Source organism: Kogia breviceps, chromosome 4, assembly GCF_026419965.1.
Source record: "Kogia breviceps isolate mKogBre1 chromosome 4, mKogBre1 haplotype 1, whole genome shotgun sequence".
Classification (NCBI taxonomy): Eukaryota; Metazoa; Chordata; class Mammalia; order Artiodactyla; family Physeteridae; genus Kogia; species Kogia breviceps.
Window position 1 is genome coordinate 134,680,401 of NC_081313.1, and position 27,921 is coordinate 134,708,321.

The 27,921-nt window shown below is 41.5% G+C and overlaps 1 protein-coding gene across 5 annotated transcripts; it reads right to left on the reverse strand.

Annotated features, from left to right (window-relative positions):
* Window positions 1-886: 886 nt before the first annotated feature.
* On the reverse strand, window positions 887-26,204 carry ZNF354A (zinc finger protein 354A). Of its 5 annotated transcripts, none has more exons than XM_067031994.1 (5): window positions 26,026-26,180; window positions 24,882-24,969; window positions 20,875-21,001; window positions 19,856-19,951; window positions 887-3,013 (listed from the first exon to the last, which is right to left on the reverse strand). In XM_067031994.1, exons 2-5 carry the CDS (start codon window positions 24,912-24,914, stop codon window positions 1,449-1,451), a joined length of 1,821 nt encoding a protein of 606 aa, XP_066888095.1. In that variant the 5' UTR covers window positions 24,915-24,969; window positions 26,026-26,180; the 3' UTR covers window positions 887-1,448. The 5 variants fall into 5 exon arrangements, with proteins under 5 accessions (XP_066888095.1, XP_066888096.1, XP_066888097.1 ...); XM_067031995.1 differs by having other exon boundaries at window positions 25,636-26,076; XM_067031996.1 differs by lacking the exon at window positions 19,856-19,951 and having other exon boundaries at window positions 26,026-26,204.
* Between the last annotated feature and the right edge of the window lie 1,717 nt (window positions 26,205-27,921).

Below are 27,921 nucleotides of genomic sequence, written 5' to 3' on the forward strand. Positions count from 1 at the left end.
CCCCTGCCTTCTGCTCAGACTTTAACATCTGCAATTCTCCTGCTCATTAGTTCTATACTTGAGTTTCCATAAAGGTGTCATGGTATTACTCACCTCTGCCTCTCCTATTTGGAATGCTTATCTCATCCTCTGGAGAGTTCTTATTGTTCTTTCAAAACCTGGCTCAGGCATCATTGCCTCTGGAAAGCTTTCTCTGATGTCACCAGGTTTCCTTGGTTACATTCAATCTCTCCTTCATCATGTCCAAATCTCTACAACATTCTTGCACTGCAACATATTGTCACAACCTATCTATGTGCCTGTTAAAACAACCACACTTACATACAGTGACATAATAATTTGCTTTACTCATCTGATAGTCTCTTAACTCCATCCCCTTTCCTCCATTCATGGCTTCTTGAAGGTCTGTGACTTTTTTCTTAAAATTCCCAGTGTGCCGTATAGTACCTGCCCCAAAGCTGGGACTTAGACAAACAACCAACCAAACTACTGAGTTGTTTATAAATTACTCCTTTTGTTTTCTTAAAATTGTTTGACACTAGAGAACACCAAGTAGGAAAAACATACTCTTTATTTCATGAAGTGATTGATGTACCTTTCAATATTTTGGCACATATGCTAGATTCATTAAACTACTTTTGAGAGCTCCTTCTGTTGTGAATTTAGAATGTTATTAAATATATATGTATAATATATATTAAATATACATTTAATAGCTTTAAGCTTGAAAATCGCTTATTTTTCCATTTAATATACTTAAGATGACAGTTCACAGTATATAGCATGTATAATTTCATAATAAATGACTTCAGAGCAAAAAAAATAATTCTGAGAACAGAATTTAAAATTGGGTAGAAAATTTCCAATTCACAGCAATTACTAGAAGTACAAAGGAAGAGAACAGACTTTTATTTCTATTTTTAAATGAAATCCATGCACAAAGATTGACATCAAGTCCGGAAAAGGACAAACCCCAGAAAGTGAGAGGTAGTTTACAATTCATTTTTATCTTTTATTTGGTCCTTTTCTCTAAAAATGTATAATTTCTTTGACCACATCTTTTATATACTAGTACAATGTCAGTTATTTTAAAAAAAGTATTAACAGTTTACAGTTTAACAGGAAATCCAGTGCACACTTCCTCTCATCACCCAGATGTTTATAACAATTACATATGATATGCAGCATACAATGCTGTAGAGAAAACAATTATTTTACAAATGCCCAAGTCAACGTCTCCAGTCAGGAATTCTTCATTTTAGGTTATTAAAAAGTGTCTGATAGGACTGAAAAATTTCCACTCTCATTATCTATTACATAGGTTTATCCTTGGAATTTATTATTTGATGACTAAATCACAGAATGGCTTTTCATATCCATTAATTACATTACTTTCATGTATTCTGATGAGCTTTGGTTTCAGAATTTCACACATGCAAACCTACTTTCTAGGGGTTCTCTTCAATATGAATTTTATAATGATTAGTAAGAGATGACCTGTGATTGAAAAGTTTCCCACATGTATTACATTCATAGGGTTTCTCTCCAGTATGAATTCTCTGATGGGCAATACGTGATGAGCTTTGTCTAAAAGTTTTCCCACATGTATTACATTTGAAGGGTTTCTCTCCTGTATGAATCCTTCGATGTTGAATAAGAGCTGAACTTTGGCCAAAAGATATCCCACATTCCTCACATCGATATGGTTTCTCTCCTGTGTGAATTCTCTGATGATTACTAAGGGATGAGTTACACCTAAATGTTTTCCCACACTCATTACATTTATAGGGTCTTTCTCCAGTATGCATTCTCTGATGTTGAATGAGAGCTGAACTTTGTCTGAAGGCTTTCCCACACACTTTACATTTACATGGTTTCTCTCCAGTATGAATTCTTTCATGAATAATAAGTGTTGAGTGGGAACTTAAGGCTTTACCACATTCATTACAATTATAAAACTTCTCACCAGTATGAATTATTCGGTGTCTGTTAAGTCGTGAAATAGAAGTGAAACCTTTTCCACATTCATTACATCTATAAGGCTTTTCTCCAGTGTGAATTCTTTCATGTTGAATAAGAGATGCACTCTGACTGAAGGCTCTCCCACATTCACTACATTTAAAAGGTTTCTCTCCTGTGTGAATTCTCTGATGATAACGAAGGGATGAACTAGACTTAAAGGTATTGCCACATTCATTACATAAATAGGACTTCTTTCTGGAATTTATTCTCTGACATCCAGGAAGGGATGTGTTGCAACTAGATGCCTTCCTACCTGGATTATATTTATAGGGGTTTTCTCCAGCATGGATTTTTTGATGTATAAAAAGGCCTGACCTTCTGCTGAAGGATTTACCACATTCTTTACATCTATAGGATTTCTCCACAGTGTGTGTTCTTAGGTGTTTATAAAGGGATGTACTGAGAGTGAAGGCTTTCCCACATTCTTTACATATATAGGGTTTCTCTCCAGTATGAGTTATTTGATGTTGAATAAGAGCTGAACTTTGGTTAAAGGCTTTCGAACAGTCTTTACATTTAAATAATTTCTCTCCACTATGGTTTTTCTCATGTTTACGAAGGGATGAAGTATTAATGAAGGTTTTCTCACACATACTGCATTTATAACGTTTCCCAGCTGTGTTGATTGTTTGTTGATTAAGTAAATTGGAATTCTGTTTGAAGCTGTTTCCTTGTATTTCACATTTTGGTGGGGTTTTTTCTCTGGGAACCATCTGTTGCCTAACAAGGACTGACATTGGGCTGAAGTTTTGGCCAAATTCTGTATTTTTATGTTTTCTTTCTATAATGAGGATTTTTTTGTGAGTGACTGAAACTATCTGAACACTTTTTTTCTTCTGCTTTTTCTCTAATCTGTCTTCACATTTGCAGGGTTTTTCTGATTTGAAGTCCCAGGGTCCATTCCTTTTGGATCTTTTCATTATCAGCTCTTCATGAAATGAAGAACCTTGCGTTTGAGTTGACTTTGTGGTTTTATAACTGTTCTTCCATCCTGGAAGGGAAAGAAAAAACTGGAGATGTTTCATGTGATACAGCATTTGGCTACAGAAACTAAATGCATAGACTGAATATTGATGGTATTTAAATAAGGTCTTGGGCTTCCCTGGTGGCACAGTGGTTGAGAGTCCGCCTGCCAATGCAGGGGACACGGGTTCGTGCCCTGGTCCAGGAGGATCTCATGTGCTGCGGAGCGGCTGGGCCCGTGAGCCATGGCCGCTGAGCCTGTGCATCCGGAGCCTGTGCTCCGTGGCGGGAGGGGCCACAACGGTGAGGGGCCCATGTACCGCAAAAAAAAAAAAAAAGTCTTGGTATCTGGCCAAAAATAGCAAGAAGAAAAACTTAGGAGATTTAAGCAGTACAGACAAACAATCAATAGGAGTTGAGAACAACAGGGTGGAGAAAAGATTAAACAAACCCATTTAAAGAGGGTGAGTGTAAGAGTGATCAGAAGAATTGGTTAATGGAAAATGGAGAAGAGGGATTCAAAGGGGAGCCATGAATTGGAAAAGGCAGCCTGGGATCAGAGTCCAAAGCCCATGATAGAATCCTAAATTATCTTCATGACATTTTTCTTCTTTGTGTAATCATTCCTAATCTGGAAAGTCTTCATCTCTTTTCCTTCATGCCAAATTCCTTTGTATCCTTCAAATTCAGTTCAAAAGTTAACTCTGAGGGCTTCCCTGGTGGCGCAGTGGTTGAGAGTCCGCCTGTCGATGCAGGGGACACCAGTTTGTGCCCCAGTCCGGGAAGATCCCACATGCCGCGGAGCAGCTAGGCCTGTGAGCCATGGCCACTAAGCCTGCACGTCCGGAGCTTGTACTCCGCAACGGGAGAGGCCACAACAGTGAGAGGCCCGCGTACCGCAAAAAAAAAAAAAAAAAAAAAAAAAAAAAGTTAACTCTGAGTCCTTTTTTGACTGTGAGTTTCCATACTGCATTCCTCTTATTACAGGCACTCACCACAGTGTTAAAATATATATATATATTCTAAATATGTAATTATATTGATCTATATCTAAATATTTTTCACTTTCCTTTTCTACCCTAATGTTCTCTGCAAGCAGATTAGCATGCCCTATTAACCTACAGATCCTCCTAATGGCATCTGAATTATACATGTTTGTTTTGTTAATCTTCCTTAATAACATATAATTTGAACAATGTCAAATAATCTCAATTATTTATATATTAATTTCATACACACACACACACACACACACACACACACACACACACACACACACACACACACAGGATTCAAGCACTTGTATGAGAAGTTGCCTTCCAGGACAGTACGTTATACAAGCAATGGGAGGGTTTCAGAGCCAGTTCAAACAGGAAGTAATTACTGAATTAATCTACAGAGGTGCCAACAGGTAGGCATGAAGCCAAAAGTTGCAAGATAAGAAAGCAGCCTTGCTCATGCATCAAGCAGGAGACGCTATGCAAGCAGCATAGAAAAGAGTCAAAGATCAATAAGACAGGAATAAACATAAAAAGGTAAAAAGGGTTAACATGATAAGGTGGTAAAAAACAGAATTAAATTCAATAAATTTTAAAATTGGGTAAGGACACAATTCACTGAATATTAAATTCTGTCAGGGGAATAGGTATACATATAGTTTGGCATTTTCTCCTGGGCTAGGGTAACCATTTAAAGGGCTCCTTTGCAACTCACTGTAGTTTGAGATTCCTATCTGACATTCACTTTCTCACCTGTATACAGATTCTCTCTGCTTGGTGAACATAATATATTCTGCTTTTCTCTTTTCTTCTACCAGTGTTAACTTCTCAGTTTCCATCATGGATAACTTTTTCTATTTCCACTTTAAAAATTGCTTTCCCTAGGGTTTGGGATTTTTTTCCCCCCACTCTACACACACTCTCTGACTAACTTTATATGCACCCATCTTTACTATTTTTTTTTAAGGCACTGATATTTGCCAAGCAGAGCAAGTGAGAATAACACTCATTTTAAAATACATATATAGATAAGTATCAATAAATCACTGATTAAATTAGGGACCACATCTTTTGGAAGAGCCCATAATGTGCATTTTGTGTTATAGCTCTTTTTCCCTTAGCCAATCACAAAACCTATCTGCTCTCTAATCTTTACTGTTTGTTGTAACAGAAAGAGGAGTTTTTTATTTTCTGTTCAACACCTTTCAATTTCCTTGTCCATCTAAGTCTTGCTTAAGTGATCCAAATTTCAATAACTTTATTTTGGCAGAAGTGTGGGAGGCAGTGGTAAAAATGGAGTACTTTCCCTGTGAACATCAGTCATTGGTTCTAGGTTACTACACGAGCTGGGAAGAAGATAGCAAGATTTCAAAATTTTGGATTGTGGTTTATAAGGCAAAGTTAGAGACCCTGCCTTAGGTCTGTATGTAAAGACTGCAGTTTTACAACCAGCAACTTTACTATAGCCCTGAGCAGTGGGCTCGGGTACCTAAATGGTACTCTGTTTCTCATGCTTTACTATTCCACCATAGCCTCCTACTAACTAGTCTCCCCACCTCAAATCTTGCTCTCTGTCAATTCAGTCTCCACACTGTAGCCACAGTAATCTTTCTAAAATCCACATCTTACCAAGTTGCAAACTTCTGTAAGATCCTCCAACTTATTTTCAATGATTTGTATATAACTAAGGTCCAGAGTACTTAACATGGTCAACAAGGTGTTTCATGATCTGACCTTCATTCACCTCAGTACTCATCTCCCTCCCCTCGTTTCTTGCCAGGTATGCTGAACTGCATGCAGTTTCTGGAGCACTACATGTTTTTTTCTTATTTCATTATCTTTGCATATGCTGGAGACATCCTTTCCATTCACAAATATTTATTAACTGCCTACTACGGACCAGGTAATGTTCTAGGGAATGCAGAGAATGTGATGAGTACAACAGAGTTCTAGTCTTTGAGGAGCTTATACCTTGGTTTTGTGTATGTGTATTGTGTGTGTGTGTGTGTGTGTGTGTGTGTGTGTGTGTGTGTGTGTGTATGAGGGAGGGATGGACTGACAAATAATAAGTAAACAAACAACAACCATATGGATGTGTGAAGCAAGAGCTTCCTGGGCAAAGAAAACAGCAAACACAAAAGTGTGGTGACTTCTGAGGAACAGCAAAGAGGCTGTGTGGCTAGAGTGCAGTGAGCAAAAGAGAAAATGGTAAATAACATTGGAGGAATAGGTAAAGGCAAGTCATATAAGGCCTCACAGGTCATGTAAGGACTCTGGAATTTTATTCTAAGTATGATGGGAAGTCACAAGGCAATTACATGCTCACCCAAGTTGGCTACTGTGTAGTGAACAGACTGTTGGGGCACAAGTGGAAGCAGGGAACAGGGAAGATTAGGAGGCTCCTGTAGTAAAGTAGGTGAGAAAAGGGGTAGAGATATATGGTGACTGCATCCTTATCACATACTAACAGAACTGGAATTGCTGGTGGACTGTATGTGGGGTGCTGAGAGGGAATAAAAGAGTTAGGGATCACTCCTAGGTTTCCAGCCTGAAAATGATGAATGCTGGCACAAGCTACTGAGAAGGAGAAGACTAGGAAAAGGGCAAGTCTCGGGTTATTCTGTTTCAGATATGTTGGTTATGACTGAGATGCCTTAAGAGACACTGAAGAAGATACTGAAACATTCAGTTTTATGTATTATTTTGGAGATATTTTTAGATTATTTTGAAAAAGGTTAGAGCTACAGTCAGGTGTTTAGGAGTCACCAGTAGGTAAGTTTTATTTAAAGCTGAAGAACTATAGCAGAGGGAGGAATACTCCCAAACTCATTCTATGAGGTCACCATCACCCGGATACCAAAACCAGACAAAGACGTCACAAAGAAAGAAAACTATAGGCCAATATCACTGATGAACATAGATGCAAAAATCCTCAACAAAATACTAGCAAACAGAATCCAACAGCACATTAAAAGGATCATACACCATGATCAAGTGGGGTTTATTCCAGGAATGCAAGGATTCTTCAATATACGCAAATCAATCAACGTGATACACCATATCAACAAACTGAAGGAGAAAAACCATATGATCATCTCAATAGATGCAGAGAAAGCTTTTGACAAAATTCAACACCCATTTATGATAAAAACCCTGCAGAAAGTAGGCATACAGGGAACTTTCCTCAATATAATAAAGGCCATATATGACAAACCCACAGCCAGCATTGTTCTCAATGGTGAAAAACTGAAACCATTTCCACTAAGATCAGGAACAAGACAAGGTTGCCCATTCTCACCACTCTTATTCAACCTAGTTTTGGAAGTTCTAGCCACAGCAATCAGAGAAAATAAAGAAATAAAAGGAATCCAAATAGGAAAAGAAGAAGTAAAGCTGTCATTGTTTGCAGATGACATGATACTATACATAGAGAATACTAAGGATGCTACCAGAAAACTACTAGAACTAATCAATGAATTTGGTAAAGTAGCAGGATACAAAATGAATGCACAGAAATCTCTGGCATTCTTATACACTAATGATGAAAAATCTGAGAGGGAAATTAAGAAAACACTCCCATTTACCATCGCAACAAAAAGAATAAAATATCTAGGAATAAAGCTACCTAAGGAGACAAAAGACTTGTATGCAGAAAACTATAAGACACTGATGAAAGAAATTAAAGATGATACAAACAGATGGAGAGATATACCATGTTCTTGGATTGGAAGAATCAACATTGTGAAAATGACTCTATTACCCAAAGCAATCTACAGATTCAATGCAATCCCTATCAAATTACCACTGGCATTTTTTACAGAACTAGAACAAAAAATTTCACAATTTGTATGGAAACACAAAAGACCCCAAATAGCCAAAGCAATCTTGAGAACGAAAAATGGAGCTGGAGGAATCAGGCTCCCTGACTTCAGACTATACTACAAGGCCACAGTAATCAAGACAGTATGGTACTGGCACAAAAACAGAAATATAGATCAATGGAACAGGATAGAAAGCCCAGAGATAAACCCACACACATATGGTCACCTTATCTTTGATAAAGGAGGGAAGGAAACACAGTGGAGAAAAGACAGCCTCTTCAATAAGTGGTGCTGGGAAAACTGGACAGCTACCTGTAGAAGTATGAAATTAGAACACTCCCTAATACCATACACAAAAATAAACTCAAAATGGGTTAAAGACCTAAATGTAAGGCCAGACACTATCAAACTCTTAGAGGAAAACATAGGCAGAACACTCTATGACATAAATCACAGCAAGATCCTTTTTGACCCATCTCCTAGAGAAATGGAAATAAAAACAAAAATAAACAAATGGGATCTAATGAAACTTAAAAGCTTTTGCACAGCAAAGGATACCATAAACAAGACCAAAAGACAACCCTCAGAATGGGAGAAAATATTTGCAAATGAAGCAACTGACAAAGGATTAATAACCAAAATTTATAAGCAACTCATGCAGCTCAATAACAATAAAATAAACAACCCAATACAAAAATGGGCAGAAGAACTAAATAGACATTTCTCCAAAGAATATATACAGATTGCCAACAAACACATGAAAGAATGCTCAACATCATTAATCATTAGAGAAATGCAAATCAAAACTACAATGAGATATCATCTCACACCGGTCAGATTGGCCATCATCAAAAACTCTAGAAACAATAAATGCTGGAGAGGGTGTGGAGAAAAGGAAACACTCTTGCACTGTTGGTGGGAATGTAAAATGATACAGCCACTATGGAGAACAGTATGGCGGTTCCTTAAAAAACTACAAATAGAACTACCATATGACCCAGCAATCCCACTACTGGGCATATACCCTGAGAAAAACATAATTCAAAAAGAGTCATGTACCAAAATGTTTATTGCAGCTCTATTTACGATAGCCAGGACATGGAAGCAACCTAAGTGTCCATCAACAGATGAATGGATAAGGAAGATGTGGCACATATATACAATGGAATATTACTCAGCCATAAAAAGAAATGAAACTGAGTTATTTGTAATGAGGTGGATAGACCTGGAGTCTGTCATACAGAGTGAAGTAAGTCAGAAGGATAAAAACAAATACCGTATGCTAACACATATATATGGAATCTAAAAAAAAAAAGTGTCATGAAGAGATTAGTGGTAGGATGGGAATAAAACACAGACCTACTAGAGCATGGACTTGAGGATATGGGGAGGGGGAAGGGTAAGCGGTGACGATGTGAGAGTGGCAGGGACATATACACACTACCAAATGTAAATTAGGTAGCTAGTGGGAAGCTGCAGCATAGCACAGGGAGTTCACCTCTGTGCTTTGTGACCACCTAGAGGGGTGGGATAGGGAGGGTGGGAGGGAGGGTGACACAAGAGGGAAGAGTTATGGGAACATATGTATATGTATAGCTGATTTACTTTGTTGTAAAGGAGAAACTAACACACTATTGTAAAACAGTTATACTCAAATAAAGATGTTAAAAAAAAATAAAAATAAAAAAAAAATAAAGTTGAAGAACTGGGCTCCCCTGGTGGTGCAGTGGTTAAGAATCCGCCTGCCAGGGCTTCCCTGGTGGCGCAGTGGTTGGGAGGCTGCCTGCTGATGCATGGGACGCGGGTTCGTGCCCCGGTCTGGGAAGATCCTACATGCCGCGGAGTGGCTGGGCCCGTGAGCCGTGGCCGCTGAGCCTGAGCGTCCGGAGCCTGTGCTCTGCAACGGGAGAGGCCACAGCAGTGAGAGGCCCACGTACCACAAAAATAAATAAATAAATAAATAAATAAATAAATAAATAAATAAATAAATAAATAAATAAAAGAAAAAGAAAAGAATCTGCCTGCCAATGCAGGGGACATGGGTTTGAGTCCTGGTCCAGGAAGATCCCACATGCTGTGGGGCAACTAAGCCCGTGTGCCACAACTACTGAGTCTGTGCTCTGGAGCCCATGATCCACAACTGCTGAGCCTGTGCACCTGGAGCCCGTGCTCCACAACAAGGGAAGCCACCACAATGAGGAGAAGGCCGTGCACCGCAACGAAGAACCCCCGCCTGCCGCAACTAGAGAAAGCCTGCATGCAGCAACGAAGACCCAATGCAGCCAAAAAAAAAAAAAGCTGAAGAACTGAAAAAATCACTTAGGCACTGTAATACTAGAGGGCAAGAAAAGGAAGAAAAGCAGAAGAGTATGTGGTCCAGAAGCCAAAGGAAGAAAGTACTCCAGGGAGGAGGCAATGATCAACTTTGTTAAACAATTTAAGAATTAAAAACTTAACCCTGATTGTGCCAAGATGGAGACTGTCTGGGATTTAATAACTGCTTTTCATGGAATAGTAAGGAAGAAAGCCCCACTGGAGTGCACAGAAGAAACAATGGGAGGTGAGAACATGGAGACATCAAGTATAGAAATGCTTTTGAAAAGTTTTGTTTAAAGGAGAATAGAGAAACAGGACATGGGGAGTTTTTATTTTTTAATGGAAGTAACTATAGCTACAAGGGTCCATACCAATACTGGGAAACTCACCTCAACTCTACTTCAAGTGCCAATGCCTTAGTCCAGAATGGGACTAATAACTTAAAACAGTCATGTTTCCCAATGAAGGGGACATGAGTCCTGGATTATGGACATCCTAACTGTTCTTTATGGTCTGCTTAAACTTTTCTGTACGTCTAAGATATGTCTCCTGGAGTGCAGTTCAACTTTTGCTCTCTCCCAGAATCAAGCCTGGGCCTGAGCTAACTCATGAACAAGGTTATGACTTAGGTCAGAAGTTTAGAGACCAGGTGATCTTGCCAATGACCACCACCCTGACTAGTTCCTGACATTAGGTCTAGATTCTCCTCCCTTGGTGCTTATGAAACTCTATGAGTCGCTCTTCAACCTTCTCTCCCTATATGATTTCATCCACTCCCACACCTGACCCTCAAAACACTTTACAGAGGTATTTCCAGCTGCCTGCTAGACTCTTCATTTGAGTATTTTTCTTCAAATTCAGCTTGTCCAAATCCGAATCCAGTGCATTCCTTTCAAACTTTTTTGTGTTTCCGAGTTCTGAATTATATCATAACTTCTTCAGCTCCTTTGCCATGAATTCTTAGTTTCATCTCAGAATCTTCTCTCCCCTGAATTTCAAGCCTAGTCAGTCATCAAATTCCCTTGAATCTCTTCACTAAGATGTCTCTAACAACCATCATTAATACATTCAAGTTCAGGATCTCCTTACTCAATAGTGACTATTGCTATTGACCTTCAATTTGATCCTTTGACCCATTTCTCACCTTTCTAGTATTACTTCCCACCGAATTTAACCTTCTCACTATATAGAACTCCTCTTATTATTTCAAAAAGCATTGGTTGCTCCTTATTTAATTCATTCATCAAATACTTAAAAAGCATCTAAAATATGTCAGGCTCTATCCTAGGCATGTGATCCACAAGACATTCCAGATCTGGTAATGAAAAGAAACAGTTAACTTCTTTAAGGAGCTCCCAGTTTGGCATTGGAGACAAAAAAGGAGAAGTGTGATAATTTATACAACAAAAACAAGACAGAAATGGATGAAAATGTGAGCTTATAACAACATCCAAACTACCCTCAGATAGTAACAAGTGCAAGCTGGGAAGGCGTACAAGTGATGGTCAGAATTTTGGAGAAGAAATGTCTAAAATGGGATTTTAAAGGATTAGCCATAGATTAGATGGAGGGATAGTGTGAGTGCTTAAGGCAGCATCAAAATCTCTGAACCCAAGACAACTTTCCAGACCTATATCCTTCCCACCTTATCCTACAGGTGGTCAGATTCAAAATTATTCCTATAAAAATGTCACATGCATTTGCAGTCTCATAAGGTTTTCTAGAGTCAGAGAATTGAGGGAGCTATATGCTGAGAATTACACACAACACCACGATGGGGGCAGAACTACACATCTGTAAATGTATTCCAGAATGCCTGTGTTGGTGAAAAAGAGAAATGCTGTTTTAGAAATTCTGTTGTTGGTAATTCTGATTTTTAAAGCTTTTTATTATGGAAAATGTTCTGCATGTACAAAAGTAGAGTGAATTATACAATGAATTGCCAAGCCAGCATCAACAATCACTAATGCTGTTTCATCTATTACTTTATTATGGGTTGAACTGCATCATCCAAAAAAGATATGTTGAAGTCCTAATTTCCAATAACTCAGAATATGACCTTATTTGGTAACAGTAACTTTTCAGATTCAATCAAGTTGAGATGAGGTGATTAGGGTAGGTCCTAATATGACTGGTGTCTTTATAAAAGGGAAATTTGGATACAGGCAAGCACAGAAAGACCATGTCAAGATACCCCAGGGGAATACCAAGTGACAAGAGAAGCAGAGGCTGGAGTGATGCAGCTGCAAGCCAAGGAACAAGGACCACTGGCCACCTCCAGAAGGTAGGGAGAGACAAGGAAGGATTCTACCTGGAGTTTCAGAGGGAGCATGGTCCCGCAAAACTGTGAGACAATAAATTTCTGTTGTTTAAAGCCACACAGTTTGTGGCACTTTGTTGAAGCAGGCTGAGAAAATTAATACAACTCCCTTACGTCTCTTTCATTAGCATATGCTAAAGTATGCTAATTCCATATTATACCATTTCATCAATAATATTTCAGAACACATGTCTCAAAGATAAGAACTCTATTTGTAAACATAACCACATATTTTTATTATACCCACCAAAATCAACATTATTGTTTGAAGTTATTTTTTCTTGTAAGGTATTAATTACATGTTCTTCACCCAATTCCAATGTGGTGGTGGGGGGGCGGTTTCCACATCAATAATAAGCAATTCTTGGATACCAACTGGGTGTCCTACAATTCAGCTCAACTCTGATATTATCTACCTGGAGATAGCATCATATCCCACAGGTTAAGGGTTCAGTCCTACAAGACTGCCCTCTGCCTCCCTCAGACACCAGTCACAAGCCCAGGTTATCATCTGTACTTCTGACCAACTGGCTATAAATCAGAGGTTCCCACGACCCCCTTCTTAGGTTTGGTTAATTTGCTACAGTGGCTCATGGAACTCAGAGAAACATTTTGCTTACTAGATCACCAGTTAATTATAGGAGGATATAACTTGGGAACAGCCAGATGGAAGAGATGCACAGGGCAATGTATGGGGAAAGGGCATGGAATTTCTAAGCCCTCTCTAAGTACACCACTCTCCCCAGATCTCCACATATTCACCAACCCAGAAGCTTTCTGAATCTGTCCTTTTGGATTTTTATGGAGGCTTCATTATACAGGCATGATTGATTAAATCATTGGCCACTGGCAACTAATTCAACCTCCAGTCCCCCTCACCTCCCTGGAGGTCAAGGGGTGGTACTAAGTTTCAACACTCTAATCACATGATTGGTCCTGGCAACCAGGCCCCATCCTAAGGTAGGGTCCAAAAGAAGCCTCATTAACATAACAAAGACACCTTTGTGGCTCTCATCACCTAGGACTTCCCAGGGTTTTAGGAGCTCTGTACCAAATATATATTTCTTATTATAAATCATAATATTTATATAAATCACTAAGGATCTTTATTCAAGCTGCTGTGATTTAAAAGCATTTGAGATAATTTTTCTCTATATGACTAAGCCAACAACCTGAAACACAGTTAGGGTTGTTTTATTTTGCTTTCAATATTTATGGAACACTTTTTCATTTTTATTTAATCTTGTTTTATAATTTATAAAACATTTTTATGGTTCCAAAGTCAACATTATAAAAACAAGGCACCTTAAAAAAATTCTACATTCTATCCTTGTTCTCTCAATCCTTTTTCTTCCTTCACCGTATAGGTAACCATTTTTATAGATCTGCTTTTATCTTTTTTTTTTTTTGGCTTCTCTATTTTTTTAATATAAGCAAATATACACTTTTTCTTTTTTTGGTATCTCCTCCTTTCTTTGATAAAAGTCCTACTCTCACTGTTCTGTTCTGCACTTTCCCCTACTTAGTAATATTATCACCCCACAGTGGAATTTACAGAGTTCTTCCTCATTCCTTTTTACAGTGAGAATTCCACTGTGAGAATGTCCCTCAGCTTATTCAACCAGATTCCTTTGATGGACAGTTGGATTAACTCTAACTGTAATACACCAGGACATCATATGGGTACACGATAAAGGTACAGCTTTAAACCAATATCCATATTGCTAATTAGAAATCATAGCATTTATAAAATTCTAGCCCAAACTGGACCCACTGGACTAATATTATCCAAAGCCACATACAACCAAAATCACCTCTTCTGCCAGCCAAGAAGAGAGCCAGCCGAAGGCCGTAGAACTACTCCTTAGAATGAGGAAGCTCTTTATGTACTGACATGGAAAGGGTTTCAATATATATCAAGTGAAAGGGGCAGAATAATGTGTGCTGTATATTATAATTTGAGTGGACAAAGGAAAAAAAAGAAATATTTCTTTATATTTGCATAGAAGAGCTCTCCAGCTACTGCCTCCTTGTCACATCTCACCTTGTCGTATCCCACACGTATTCATCTCCTCCTGCTCACTCACCCCTCATGGGCTCCATTCTGGCTTCTGTCCTTACCACTACTTTCTCTAAGGCAACCATGACCTTCATGTGACAAAGGCAAGATGCTCTCTTCAGTCCCCACCTAACTTACCTCTCAGCAGCATCTGATAGTGACCCCTCATTTTCCTTCAGATGCTCACTACCTAAGCTACAGTGACCCTGAACTTGCCTCCAAATTCTTCTCATGTTCCACCAGCTTCAATCTCCTTTGCGGCTTTTCAATCTCCTTTGTGCGCTCATTTTCCTCTACCTGATCTTTAATCCTTGGAGTTCCATAGGGTTGAGTCCTAGGTCCCTGATTCTTTTCACTCTGTACCCTTTCCATAGGCCAGCTCCATCTATAAACATACTCTAGGCAAGACTTCTCTACTCTCCATACCTAAGTATACAACACCCCGCTCAAAACAGCAACTTACATGTCTCAAAGACAGCTCAACTGAATTTATGATTATTTCCTCCCCCAACCTGTATAACCTTTTTGTCTCTGTAATTGGCACCAGTTCTGAATCAAAACTTTAAAAGGCATCCTTCACACCTCTCCCTCTGCTAATCAATTACCAAGACTTGTTTATTCTGCCATCTAAATATGTCTCAAGTTCATCTACTTTTCCCTATCTCTACTGATACCATCCTTTATGAGACTTGACTTCAATGACACTAGACTCCTGAGTTTCCTTCTATAGTACACCTTTCCCTTGTCTTCCCTACAGGTTCATTTCTCTCTGCCTAGCCATGAAATGCCAGAGTTCCTCAAGATTGAGTCCTAGGCTCTTTCTTGCTCTTGCTGTACTTTGAATCCACTCCACAGGCTAACTCAAACTCAACCAGTTTCAATTATCTTTAGTGACAGGGTCTCCCAAATTTACATTTAATGCCCAGGGTATATTATGAGGGGTGGAACTCCAAATCAAACAGGCTATTTGACATCTCCACTTGAATAACTGGGTCAACCAAAGACAACTTAATTTAATTCATCCAAAACCATATTTATACCATCCCCCAAATCTGATCTCCTAGCACCACTATCTCAGTGAATGATATCACTGTCCATCCCAGAACAAGCCACAAACCAAGCACGCATCCTTGACAACTCCATCTCCTCTATCTGCCATATCTAAACCATCTCCAAGTCCTGTTGCTTTTATCTGCCAAATACCTCTGAAACTGGTTCCCTTTTTTCCATCCCCATCACCACTACCTAACCAAGTGATTCATACATTCACTAACTGGAAGCTGACTCTGACCAGGCAATATTTTAGGTACTGGGGACATGGGAACAAATGAAACAGACAACCCAGCATGAGGGAATTTACAATCCAGAGGAAGAGCTGATAATAAATAAATATGTACTATTTTGCAGTAATAAGTACTCTGAGAGAAAATGAAGCATGGTGAGGGGATAAAAAATGTGGAGGACAAAAGACAAAGGATGAGCTGTGTCTAACTGACAAAGTGCCATCTGAGCAGAAACCTGTATAGTGTGAGGAAGTAAGTCAAGTGGGCTCCTGGCCGTCAGGAAGAAGAATGGTCCAGGAGAGGAAAAAGCAAATGCAGAGGCCCTGAGGTGGGAGCCTGCTTGGCCTTCCTGATGAACTACAAGGAGGCCAGGGTGATTAGAGTTCTCTAATGAAGGGCAGAGAGGAAGAAGGTGAAGGCAAAGAGGTAGCTGGGGCCAGACCACAAAGGCCTCTGAGGGCCAGGCGGGGGGCTTTGGATTGTGTTCTATGTGATAGAAGCCACTAGAGGTTTTGAGCACGGGAGTGAGATGACCTGATCTACCTTCTAAATAGACCATTCTGGCAGCTACAAGGACAGAAGATGTTGGTGGCAGGAGAGGAGCGCAGGGGATGAACAAGACTAAATCAAACATAGTAAACAGGGCTACAGAGCATTTGGGCTCAACTTTCACCTTGTAAGAAATTCACTCTTTAAAATCACTGCATGTTATTTCATTAGGCTGCCGCTATAACCCCTACAGCACCTTTCTGCAAATTAGAAAAAGACCCCTACTCTCTGTGCAGATGCAGCCCCAGCAAATCTCGGTGAGTGGAAGGCAGCCCATAAGCAACCCCTCAGCTGACCACCCTTTCAGGTTCAGTCTGCCCTGAATTCTTGCATAAATATAACAAAGGAAGAGAAAAAGACAAAGAAAGAAAAACACCTTTTCATTGGAGGTAACTGTTTACCTAGATCATCCCTGGATTTTTAAATTTTTGAAAAAAAGAATATTTTCATGTTAGGTGTAAACCAAACTCACGAGACTTTCAAGTTGATTTAATCACATTCTTCTTCATATATATATATATATATATATATATATACACACACATATATATATATATATATATATATATCTTATACACATAATATTCCAGAATAATGATTAGACTTTGGACTCATTTCTTAAGAGACTCAGATGAGACATGTACCCTTTGAGCCATTTCCTCCCATCTCTCAACAAGAAACATACAGATCCAGGGATGACAGTTTGTTTTCCCTTTTTGTCTTGTATTTCCTATTTGTGAGTAGTTTTGAAGTGAAATTTATATTTTAAAAACACACTTGGAGGCAATTAGAGGTTCTAGGAGTCCTTTTTCTGTCACCAGCTGTTCAAAGGGTCAGTTTTTGGTTCTGGTCTAGAATTAAGATCAAGGTACTTCCAAGAACATCCAGGTCCTTCACCTGAGCTCACAGGGAAGTGAGCTCCCCTTGGAAGGGAAACTGTTCCAAGGGCACTTTAGTCCAGGCAGATGGGAGACTCACCAGGGGTGCACGAGAGACACAACCACACGCCAGCACTCCCAGGACGCCCCATCTGACTGTCACTTTTGACCAAAGAGAGGAGGTTCAACCCATCAAGAGAAACACACACACCAGTTGGCTCTGATGTCCTTACTTCCTCCAGACACCCACGTAAGAGTTTTCCTTCAGGGACAGTTTCCCAAACCTGAGAAGGACTTGACATCATGACTAGGTGTCTTCAGGGTCTCTCTGGAAAGCTTCGACTGCAGTCATACTTTCTACTCAGTTTAATCTAACTAACACATCACTCAGGAAGGGGGACTCCTCATGGGTCAGAGGCTCCCGAGGCGAATGGAAAGGGAACAATTCTTCCGTCTCTTCCTTTGATCTTCCACACTCTATACTCAGTCCACACCTGATGCCCCTCCTAAACTCTCCGCTGGTTCCCTGCTGCCTGCGTTCTCTGTTTACTTTGTGGTGGTCTCTAGCAGTTCCCACAAAATTAGAATATTTCTCCCAAGTGACAGTTAAAAGATGTAAGGAGAGATAAGTGTGGTTCCCACCTCAAAAGATCTCACCTTATACGGGGAAGAATGAGCTCTACTAAAGAAAGGTGTGGGCACTTTAGGGATTGAGACAGCCTGTCCCACAGCCCTTCTGCTGGGCCTGCATTGTGAGGGGTCATCACTGACTCATCTGGACCTGACAGCAACCTCAGACAAGTCCTACCACGTCTATGCCAGGTGGCTCCACATTGGTTGCAGGCTGATCCTTGCAGAATATAAATCTGGGCCCATGGCCAGGGTACTTCAACTCCTCAGAGGCTGTGCCTGGCTCTCAGGTCCCTGGCCCCTCTCTCCCCGCTCCCGTCTCCACACACCAGCTTCCTTTGTCTGGACTCTCGGACATGCTCTTCCTGTGCCTGAACGCTTCTCACAACGTGTGATCCGGCCCTTCCTCGGGAAGCCTTGCCCACAGCACCCCTCCTGTTCCACGTTCTCACAGCACCTGTGGCTCTTCCCCAGAGGCCCTCATCAGAGTCTGTCATTCCACAGCCCTGTGTGCGCTTAGCCTTCCCCTCCACTGAGCTCCACCAGGGCAGGACCTGCATCCTTCTGCCCAAGGTTGCACTGCTGTTTATCACGGGACAGGGAAGCAGTGAGCGAGGGTTAGAACCTGGCTCCCCCAGAGCCCTGGCCTCCCCAATTCAACAGCTCTCAGTCCTCAACTTCCATGACAGCCGAATCTGCCAGTTTTCTCCTCTGGTGACTTCTTCTCAGGCTCAGCCACAGATTCTTCCTTCTTAACCCACCTCATAAACACTGAGGTTTCCTGGGACTCTGTCCTCTCCTCCATTCCCTCATCTTCTCAGCTCAAGGCTTCAAATGTCACCTTTGCACTGATGGCTCCCTGACCTCCCTGTTGAGTTCTGACCCTGTTTACCTCTACAGCTGTCCACTGGTGACTTCTACCCATATTTTACTAACATTTCAAATGAAACCCATCCCACACCGAACCTGTCCTATACCCTTAATGAAGGGACCTCTCCTCTTTCCTGAACTCACTGCACATACCTTCCTCCAGGTAACGTCTTGCCTACATTATGCAATAATCTCCAGAAGGTTCCCACCTCTAGTTTTTCCTCACTTCAAATCTAACACCAACAGTGTTTCCAAAGTGACCATTCTTATTTAATTGAAATTGCGTAATAAGGACTTCATGAATATATTCTCTGTGAAAATTTTAATAACATTGCATGTAACTGAAGTCCCCTTTCATCAATGCCCATTCTCAATCCCAATCCAAATGTAACTAGTTACCAGCTTAGGTGTCCCCCGACCTTTCTCTTGGCACTTACACCCATATTATGCATATAGACAAACACCCACGTAATTTTCTTTACACATAAATGGCGACAAGACATGATCATGGACCATAACTTGCTTTAGTCCTTCACATAGCTTGGAGCTCTGCCCATACCAGTGCTGCTGCTTTCTGACTGTGGTGCTGTGTGCCAGTGTAGGGACCCACCTCAGCTTCTTTAGCCTTTACCAAAGGATGTTTAAAGTATCTCAGACTCAGACTATTTTTTCTAAAATATCAACAACCATAAAACTCTTCTGCTTGAAACTCTTGAATTATTTCCAGTCATCCATGGACACTTCCCATCCCTAAGAACTGTACCAAAGCACTTCATAGTGCGGCCCCCACCTGGCTTTCTAATTTCGTTTCCTTCCTCATCTCTTTCTTTTCCCATATACCCTGAGCTTCAGTCTGAATGAATAATCTGCAGTTCCTTAAGTGCACTAAGTTTGCTGAATGAATGCATGACAATGCAGCCCTCCTCTGAAACAACAGGAAATAACAAGAAAAAAGATCCTGAGAGATTCACCTGTGCAGTAATTATCAGAGAAGAAGAAGAAGCTTGTGACTCGGGGCCTTAGCGTCCCTTCTCCACAACTTCTTGAGGACTGAGAACCTGCAGAAATTTCCCTGACCAACATCTCCTAGTTGCACATGAACTCATTTACCAGACTGCTGCCTGCAGAGATTCCCCACCCACTCACCTAGAGAGGAGCCTCCAGGGCTTTCTTTCTCTACCTTCCAGGGATCTTCTCCTTGCTGCAACAGGGAGATCACCTCGGGTTTGGAAAATGGGAGTCCTGCTCATAGACCAAAAAGAAGAAAAAAAAAGAAAAAGAAAAAAAAGACTTGATTTTGCCTTGACACAAAGAGGTATCTGAGATCTGAGTGGAAAACTCAATAGATGATACAGAGAACTTCTGTGGGATGCTCAAGTTGTGCCCCCACAATGTGAGGGGTGTGTTAGGGTAAAGGCAAGGGGCAATGTAACATTTAGTTGTATGTTAGTGAAGTATGATAAACATGCAGCCTTGATTAACAGGGTGCTAATAGATTTCTATACAAGAGGAAATATGTATACACTGTTAAATGTACAGATTAAATTAATATTTGTAACAGGTATCTGTGGAAAGGATTATGTACCAAGTAGCTTGTTTAAAATGAGAAAACACTATCTGACTCCCTTTGAAAGAAGGCAGCAGTCAGCAAACTATGGGTCATAGGCCAAATCTAGGCCACTGTCTGTTTATGCATGGCCCTTGAGCAAAGAATGGTTGCAACAAAAAGAAAAGGAATATGTTACAGAGACTATATGTGGCCCACAAAGCTGAAAATATTTACTCCCTGGTCCTTTACAGAAAAAGTTTGCTGACCCCTGTAAAAGAGAATTGAAAAAAGCCAGTGTTGGGTCAAAGAAGAAGGTTGAGTGATGCTCTCTGTTAAGAGATGAGCAAACACATCACAGTTCAATCATAGTGGGAAAATGTTGTCTGCAGTGAGGGAATTTCTAATGTGCAGCTCTGTAGATTGTCCCATCCATGGGGCGATTCCATACCTACGAGGGAGAAAAAGGTTCTCAGGTTTATTTATGGAGATCCAGTTTGTACAGTGCTAAGGCAAAACTCAGCTAAAGTTTTTAATGACCCAGGGCTTTTATCCAGGAAATCAGATGCTGAGGTATCGCAATTTCTGAATTCTGTATCTACAGGGGAAATTTCCTTACCCAATGAGACAAGGTTACTATAGTTCTCCAGCATCACATCTTGGTACAAGTTTCTCTGAGAAGGAGCCAGCTTTCTCCACTCATCCCGCGTAAAGAGCACAGCCACATCTTCGAACGTCACTGTCATCTGTAGAGACAAGCATCCCAGCTCACCCAGGCCACCCATCACAGAGGGTGAAAAAGACGGCAGTGGGGAGTAGATGGGCTACCATGAAATGCTTCTATATTATTCTAGGTTCTGAAGGTTCCAGGTCATTTGTTTAATGAACAATTGACCTATGACAAATATATATTGAGTAGCATGAAGTATGAACCAGGCCCCGAGTTAACTGCTACAAAAGATGTGTGGAGGTATTAAGGCCATTAGTGTGAGTGTTAATTAGAATAATCTTCCTGTTGGCAATTTGATAACATACATTACAAGCTTTAAAATGTGCATACTCTTTAACTCTCCAATTACTATATTTGTTTGATAATGAACAGTGAACAAAAATGCACATGCAAGGACATTTATCATGGTGTTAGTAACAGCAAAGAAATGGAAACAACCTACATAATCACCGAGGGAGACTAGTTTAAATAACTTAAGGCACTCTGTGCTCCCTAAAGCTTGAGGACAGTAATAATGGAAATTAAAATAACTATAATTTATTGAATGCTTTTTACAGGCTAAGTACTATTCTTAGAGCTTTATATTAACCTTTAGTGTATATCTTTATTTTATCTTCACAACAACCCTATGAAGAAGGTACTATTATTGTGTCCATTTTACACAAGAGAAAACAAAGAGAAATTTATCCAAGTCACACAGCTGGTATGAAGGAAAAACTCACTCCTCCTGCATGTCTCCTCTACTCTTAATACAACACTACTTCACTTCTGACACAAGATCTGGGGGGTTTTCCACACACCAAGCAATTGTGGGACACCAGCTGGGTGTCCTACAATTAAACTCAATTCTGACAACTGAAGATAGTGTCAGATTCCCACAAGACTGGCTCCCTTTCAATGTCACTCACAAGTCCAGGTTGTTACCTGTGCTGCTGACTAACTGGCTATAAATTGGAGGTTTCTACAACCCTCTCCTCAGGTTTGATTAATTTGCCAGAGTGGCTCACAGAACTCAGGAAAACATTTACTTACTGGATTACTGGTTTATTATAAAAGAAGATATAGAAACTGGCAGATGAAAGAGAGGCACAGGGAAGGGGTGCACAGCTTCCATGCTCTCTCGGGATTCACCATTCTCCCCGACTCTCTACATGTTCACCAACCTGGAAGAACTCTGAACCCTTTTGGGTTTTTATGGAGGTTCATTACATAGGCATGACTGATTAAATCACTGACCACTGGCGACTGATTCAACTTTCATCTCCTAGGGTGGTGACGGATAAGAGGGGATATGGGGGGCAGCACTGAAAATTCCAACACTTTAATCAAGGTTGGTTTCCCTGGCAATTAGCCCGCATCCTTAGGTGGGGTACTAAAGTCACCTCATTAACATAAACTCTGGTGTGGATACAAAACACACCCCTTTTGCCTTCATTGCTCTGAAGTAATTTCAGGGATAAAAATCATATATTACTAACCACTTAGAAAATCACAAGGGTTTTGGAAGTTATGTGCCAGGAACAGGGACAAAGACCAAATATATATTTCATATTATAAATCACAATGTCACAGCTGGTCAGTGGTAGAGGTAGAATTCCAATCCAAGGAACTGCCTCTCAACACCTATCTCATAGGGTTAAGAAATAAATGATAATCCATACAATGGAGATAAAGAATAGTGATGATAGCACAACACTGTGAATGTACTTAATGCCAATATACTCAAAAATGGTTAAAGTGGTAAATTTAATCTTATGTATATTTTATTAAAATAAAAAGTTAAAATGATAAAATAAAAAATACATACATACATATGTACACATGCACATAAATAAATAATAAATAAGGGTGCATAGAAAATTATTCTGAGGGCTGCATACCAAAAGTATGACCATGATTATCTCAAGATGTTAGGGTAAGAGTGATTTTACTTTCTTTTTTATCCTCTGAAATTTTTAACATTAACATGCAGTGCATGTATAATAAGATAATTTATTGGCACACGGCAGGGAATACAAGAAATGATCTTTACCCTCAAAAGAATTTACAATCCAACTGGCAGACAAGAAAAATGCATGAAACAATCTGAACAGGAAAAGAGTTGCTGGACAGGACCATATACCATTTCCTAGTTCAATCCTCATTTTAGAGATGAGAAACACAAGGTCCAGGGCAGTTAAGATACCAGGTCACAAGCTTTATCAATGGCAGAGACAAGATGATAATTGAAGTTTTCTTTTAACCCAGCACTTGGTGAGTATATTCTCTCTCTGGTCTTAAACGTCCTGTCACTCTGTTTTACACACAAGTCCACAAAGTACTGATGTATCGGCAGCAGGTGAGGTTAGGGAGAAATGTCACATAGGACTCACAAGCAGGGATGGAGAAGATTCTGAGTAATAGAGCAGCCTGGCTCTGTTGGAATGGAATGGGAAAGGCTTAGAAAAAAGTAGCCCAAATATGCAGAGGCAGGTCCTATCCACAGTCTCAGAAGATCAATCACTACCACATTTCATGGGTCCAAAAGATACACAATATCACAATGCAGAGAACTCTGGTAATTTGGGGGCCAGGCCTGCCCTGTGTTCTGAAAGATGTACCAGAGGAAAGGCTGGATGATAACTAACATGAACTTAGAGGCCAGATACCTGGGTTTGATTTCAGGTTACCTGACTTCGTTGAGCCTCAGTTTCAAGTGTAAAATGAGGGTAATAACTTCTGCTTCGCTATGAGAGTGAGAACAAAGGTAAAGCCCTCAGGATATTCCCCAGCAACGTTAACTATTATTGTTAGATGAGGATGAGTAAAGGAAGGACACTGTACAGTCATTTCTATCTACCAACAGTAGATAGACATCATGAACTAGAATAATATCGTTTAGCTACGACAACCACCACATACTGAACATCTACTATGTGCCTGGCCCTGATCCGAACGCTTTCCATGCACTAACTCCCAGGATCCTCTCATCCACCCTATGAGGTATGCCCGGTTGTTGTATTCATTTTACAGGTGAAGAAACTGAGGCACAGAGAGGGAAGAAACTGAGGCACAGAGAGGTGGAGTTATTTGCCCAAGACCCATTAACAGCAACAGAGGAGATGGGCACAAACCTGGCCACCTGGCTCAAAAGCCCCACTGAGTAATCACCGTATACACTGCCTCTCCACTACCAATATCCCATGAAACTCTCCTCTCACTGCTGCTTCCTGAGGAGTCTTCTCTCTGCTCCTGGAGTCAAGAGATCTCTCCATCTATGTCCCCACCAACATGGCTATCCTTTGTTCACACAGTGGTTCACCTGGATGAGGTCCCACCCTCATTCTCACAACATAAAGATGAAAATGGTAGGTCAATATCAGTTTTCAAGAGAGTGACAGAAGCAAGGCACATGATCCAGAAAGTTAAGATGGAGAAAAAACTAAAAACTATGGACTGGGAAAAGCCTGGCGAAGGTATCATGAGGATTTCTCAGGGGCAGAAAGAAAAAGAAACCATTCTGCCCAAGGGTAGGGAGGGGGACATGAGTGAGCAAAGGAGGCAAGCCAGAAAGGAACTCTGCCAAGTGCACATGTTTGTTTGTTCTGACCCCAAGTGGTATAAGACATGTGGCATCTTACCTATCAATTCAGTAAGCATACAGTGAATTGAGATTAATGAATAAAAGAGTGTCTATTAGAAGAAAAAAAGAGAAACACAGGCCATGGATTGGGGAGTTGGAGGCAAGCATTCCCTACGCAATCCACCATCCACCAGGGTGGACCAACTCTTCAAAGGGAGAAGGACATGGGCTCCAAATCCTGGCGAAGACTGTACTGGGGAGAAAATTTCAGTTTAAGGGTAAAAAACCAAAAAACCCCATCTGTCTCTAAGACCTGAGATGGTAATGCACTCACCTGAGACCTTGCTTCCCTCTGTTCAGTAGCCATGTCCTCTTTCTGGGCAGTTTCCCCTTAGGATGGGAGAAGTCTCCAGGAGCCAGATCTGAGAGAAGAAAAAGGGAGCCAGGAGGAAGCCCCTTCTGCTTTCCACCCCTCGGAATCAGCAGCTCTGAAACCTTTATACCACTTGAGAATGATGCCAAGTGCCCTCAGAGAAGGAAGTCAGAAGGAACGAGGGGTAGACAGGACCAGAGAAAAGGGCTGGGTCATCCTGGTCCAGGCCCAGCTCTTTCCCTCGCGCAGAGGAAAAGGTCCTAGGACTCCATCAGCAGTAGCAGCAACTCCCTGAGCCTCACCGCGTGCCAGGCACTACCTATCAATACATCATCGAGTCCCACAGCACAGTTGGCACTGTCAGCACCCCATTTTATAGAACAGGAAACTGAGGGCAGAGTGGGAGCAACTTGCCCCAGTCCACACAGCCAGGGAGGGTGGCACCAGGATTCCAAGCACCGCGGGCTTCAGAGCACCTGCTCTAACCTCCCTGCGTGCATGTGACAACTTTTCTCCACCTCAAGCCTTCCCACCCAATTCCTCCCCCTCCTGTCAAGGAAACAATTTCCAGATTTCTAGAGAAAGTTGCTTCGGAAAGGTAAAACATCAGCTCTCCTATGGCGGGGAGGGGGCTGCTGTCTTGAGGAAAGGGCACAGAAAACCAAAGACCTGGGTCCAGTCCTGGCTCTGCCACTGGGGGAAGCCGGCGACTCACTTCTCGCGCAAAACAGGCCCGTCACTCGGGAGTGCAGGGGTGATGGTAAGGGGAGGAAATAATTTTCTCACGTTCACTGCCTGCCCGAAACAAATTCAAATGTCGGCAGGCGCTGGGCAGGTAGCGCGCTGGGAACTGGTAGGGAAGAAGCAGGAGGGTGGCTGGGTCCAGCCAATGGGGACCAAGTGCCCGACCTGTCTCGTTCAGGGGCACGTCAGTGGGACAGCTGGGGGCGGCAGGCGTACAGAGCCAGGGGTGCCCGGCTCTCGGCCCGCCGGCGCCCACAAAGGCCCGGATCTCGTCTCTTGGGCCTGTGCACCATGCCCCGGCGACGCATCCTCCCGAAGCTCGGTCCTCCCTCCCGCATCCTGCCTACCCCCCGCCGCTCACCTCGCCCAGGCTTGGGGGTTCCGCGGGCCGCAGGCTGTAGGCTCCGGAACTGCCACGGCCGGACAGCAGCTTCCGCTAGGGACTCCCCGCGGTGCCGCCTGGGCGGAGCTCTGGCGGGTAATCAGCTCACGCCAGCGGCAAACGCCCGACGCCCCGCGTAGGTCCGGGAGGAGCGGGGCAGTGACAGTCGCGAGCCCTCTGGGAAATGTAGTCCACGCGAGAACAAAAGATTCTGGGAAATGTAGTTCTTCGAGCTTGTCTGCGAGGAGAGCCCTGACTGAGTCTATCAATAACTTGTCCAGACCCCATTCTGGGTTCGTGGTCGTGCTCCCTGGGCTGCTGGCTCCTGGGTTCCCGGTTCTTCCAGGAGGAAACAGAGGTTCCTACAGGGCAGTGACTTGTAGCTCTGCATCTGCGTAAATGATAGCAAGGCAAGTAGACAACCGCCAAGAACAAACCTATTTCCCCTTAAGTCTTTCAACAACAGTGTATGGAGGGGAGGGTGACGCAAGAGGGAAGAGATATGGGAACATATGTATATGTATAACTGATACACTTTGTTGTAAAGGAGAAACTAACACACTATTGTAAAACAGTTATACTCAAATAAAGATGTTAAAAAAAAAAAAGCGTATGGAGGACTTCCCTGGTGCCGCAGTGGTTGAGAATCTGCCTGCCAATGCAGGGGACATGGGTTCGAGTCCTGGTCCCAGAAGATCCCACATGCCTTGGAGCAACTAAGCCTGTGTGCCAGAACTACTGAGCCTGTGCTGTAGAGCCGGCGAGCCACAGCTACTGAGCCCATGTGCCACAACTACTGAAGCCTGCACGCCTAGAGCCCATGCTCGGCAAGAAAGAGAAGCCACCGCAATGAGAAGCCCACGCACCTCAATGAAGAGTAACCCCGCCTCACACCACAACTAGAGAAAGCCTGTGCGCAGCAACGAAGACCCAACGCAGCCATAAAGAAATAAATTTATATTAGAAAAAAATGTATGGAGCATCTGCTATGTGCCAAGCCCCATTGTAAAGGATTTGAAATACCTCAGTGGGCAAAAGAGAGATCATTGCTCTGGAGAACTGTTTGGGAGGTGGGGGTGGAGGAAGGAGGTAGAGAGCAGACAATAATCCATGAATATAATTATATAACATTTTAGGAGATAAGTGTTATGGGAAAAAGTGAAAGGAGAGCAGTGTGGTGGGGATTTGGGGCTCATTTGGGAGAGTGAGTAGGGTGGCTTCTCGCAGCCCTCACTGAGAGAGTGAAAATGGAGGGAAGAGTCAGAGGCAGTGCAGAAGAGGAGGGCCATTTCAGGCACTGAGAAGCCAACAATTTTTTTTTTATTGGTATAGAAACACATGTCCTATTTAGAAGGTTTGATAAATAAAATAAAGATGCACTTGATGCCACCACACAAAAATAAATGGTTAACATTTTGGTGAACATCTTTTAGCAGCCCTTTGAACTCCATATCAATCTCTCTGATAGTCACACCAATCTGTTTTTAACAAAATGGAATATTGCAGATAGCAATTGTAACCTATGTTGGTTACAATTATGTGTGGGTATTTTTCCCCACTTAAGAATATGCCTTGAATATTTGAACTTGCCAATCAGTAGTGTTTTCAGTGACTTCAGTACATTTCATTGCATTTAAATAAACTTTTTTGTTAAACATATTTAAACTTATTTATTTAAATGTATTTACCTAACATTTTTACCCCTACTGTTAGTTATATTTTTCTAGTTTTTTTCTCCATTAATATCCTTGTAGCTATATCTTTGAAAATTATTTTCTTAGTTTAAATTCCCTGAAGTTGAATTGCTGGATCAAGGACTGGTAGAATTCTAAGTACATTGCATAGTTGCCTTCCAGGAAGATTCTACAATTTATA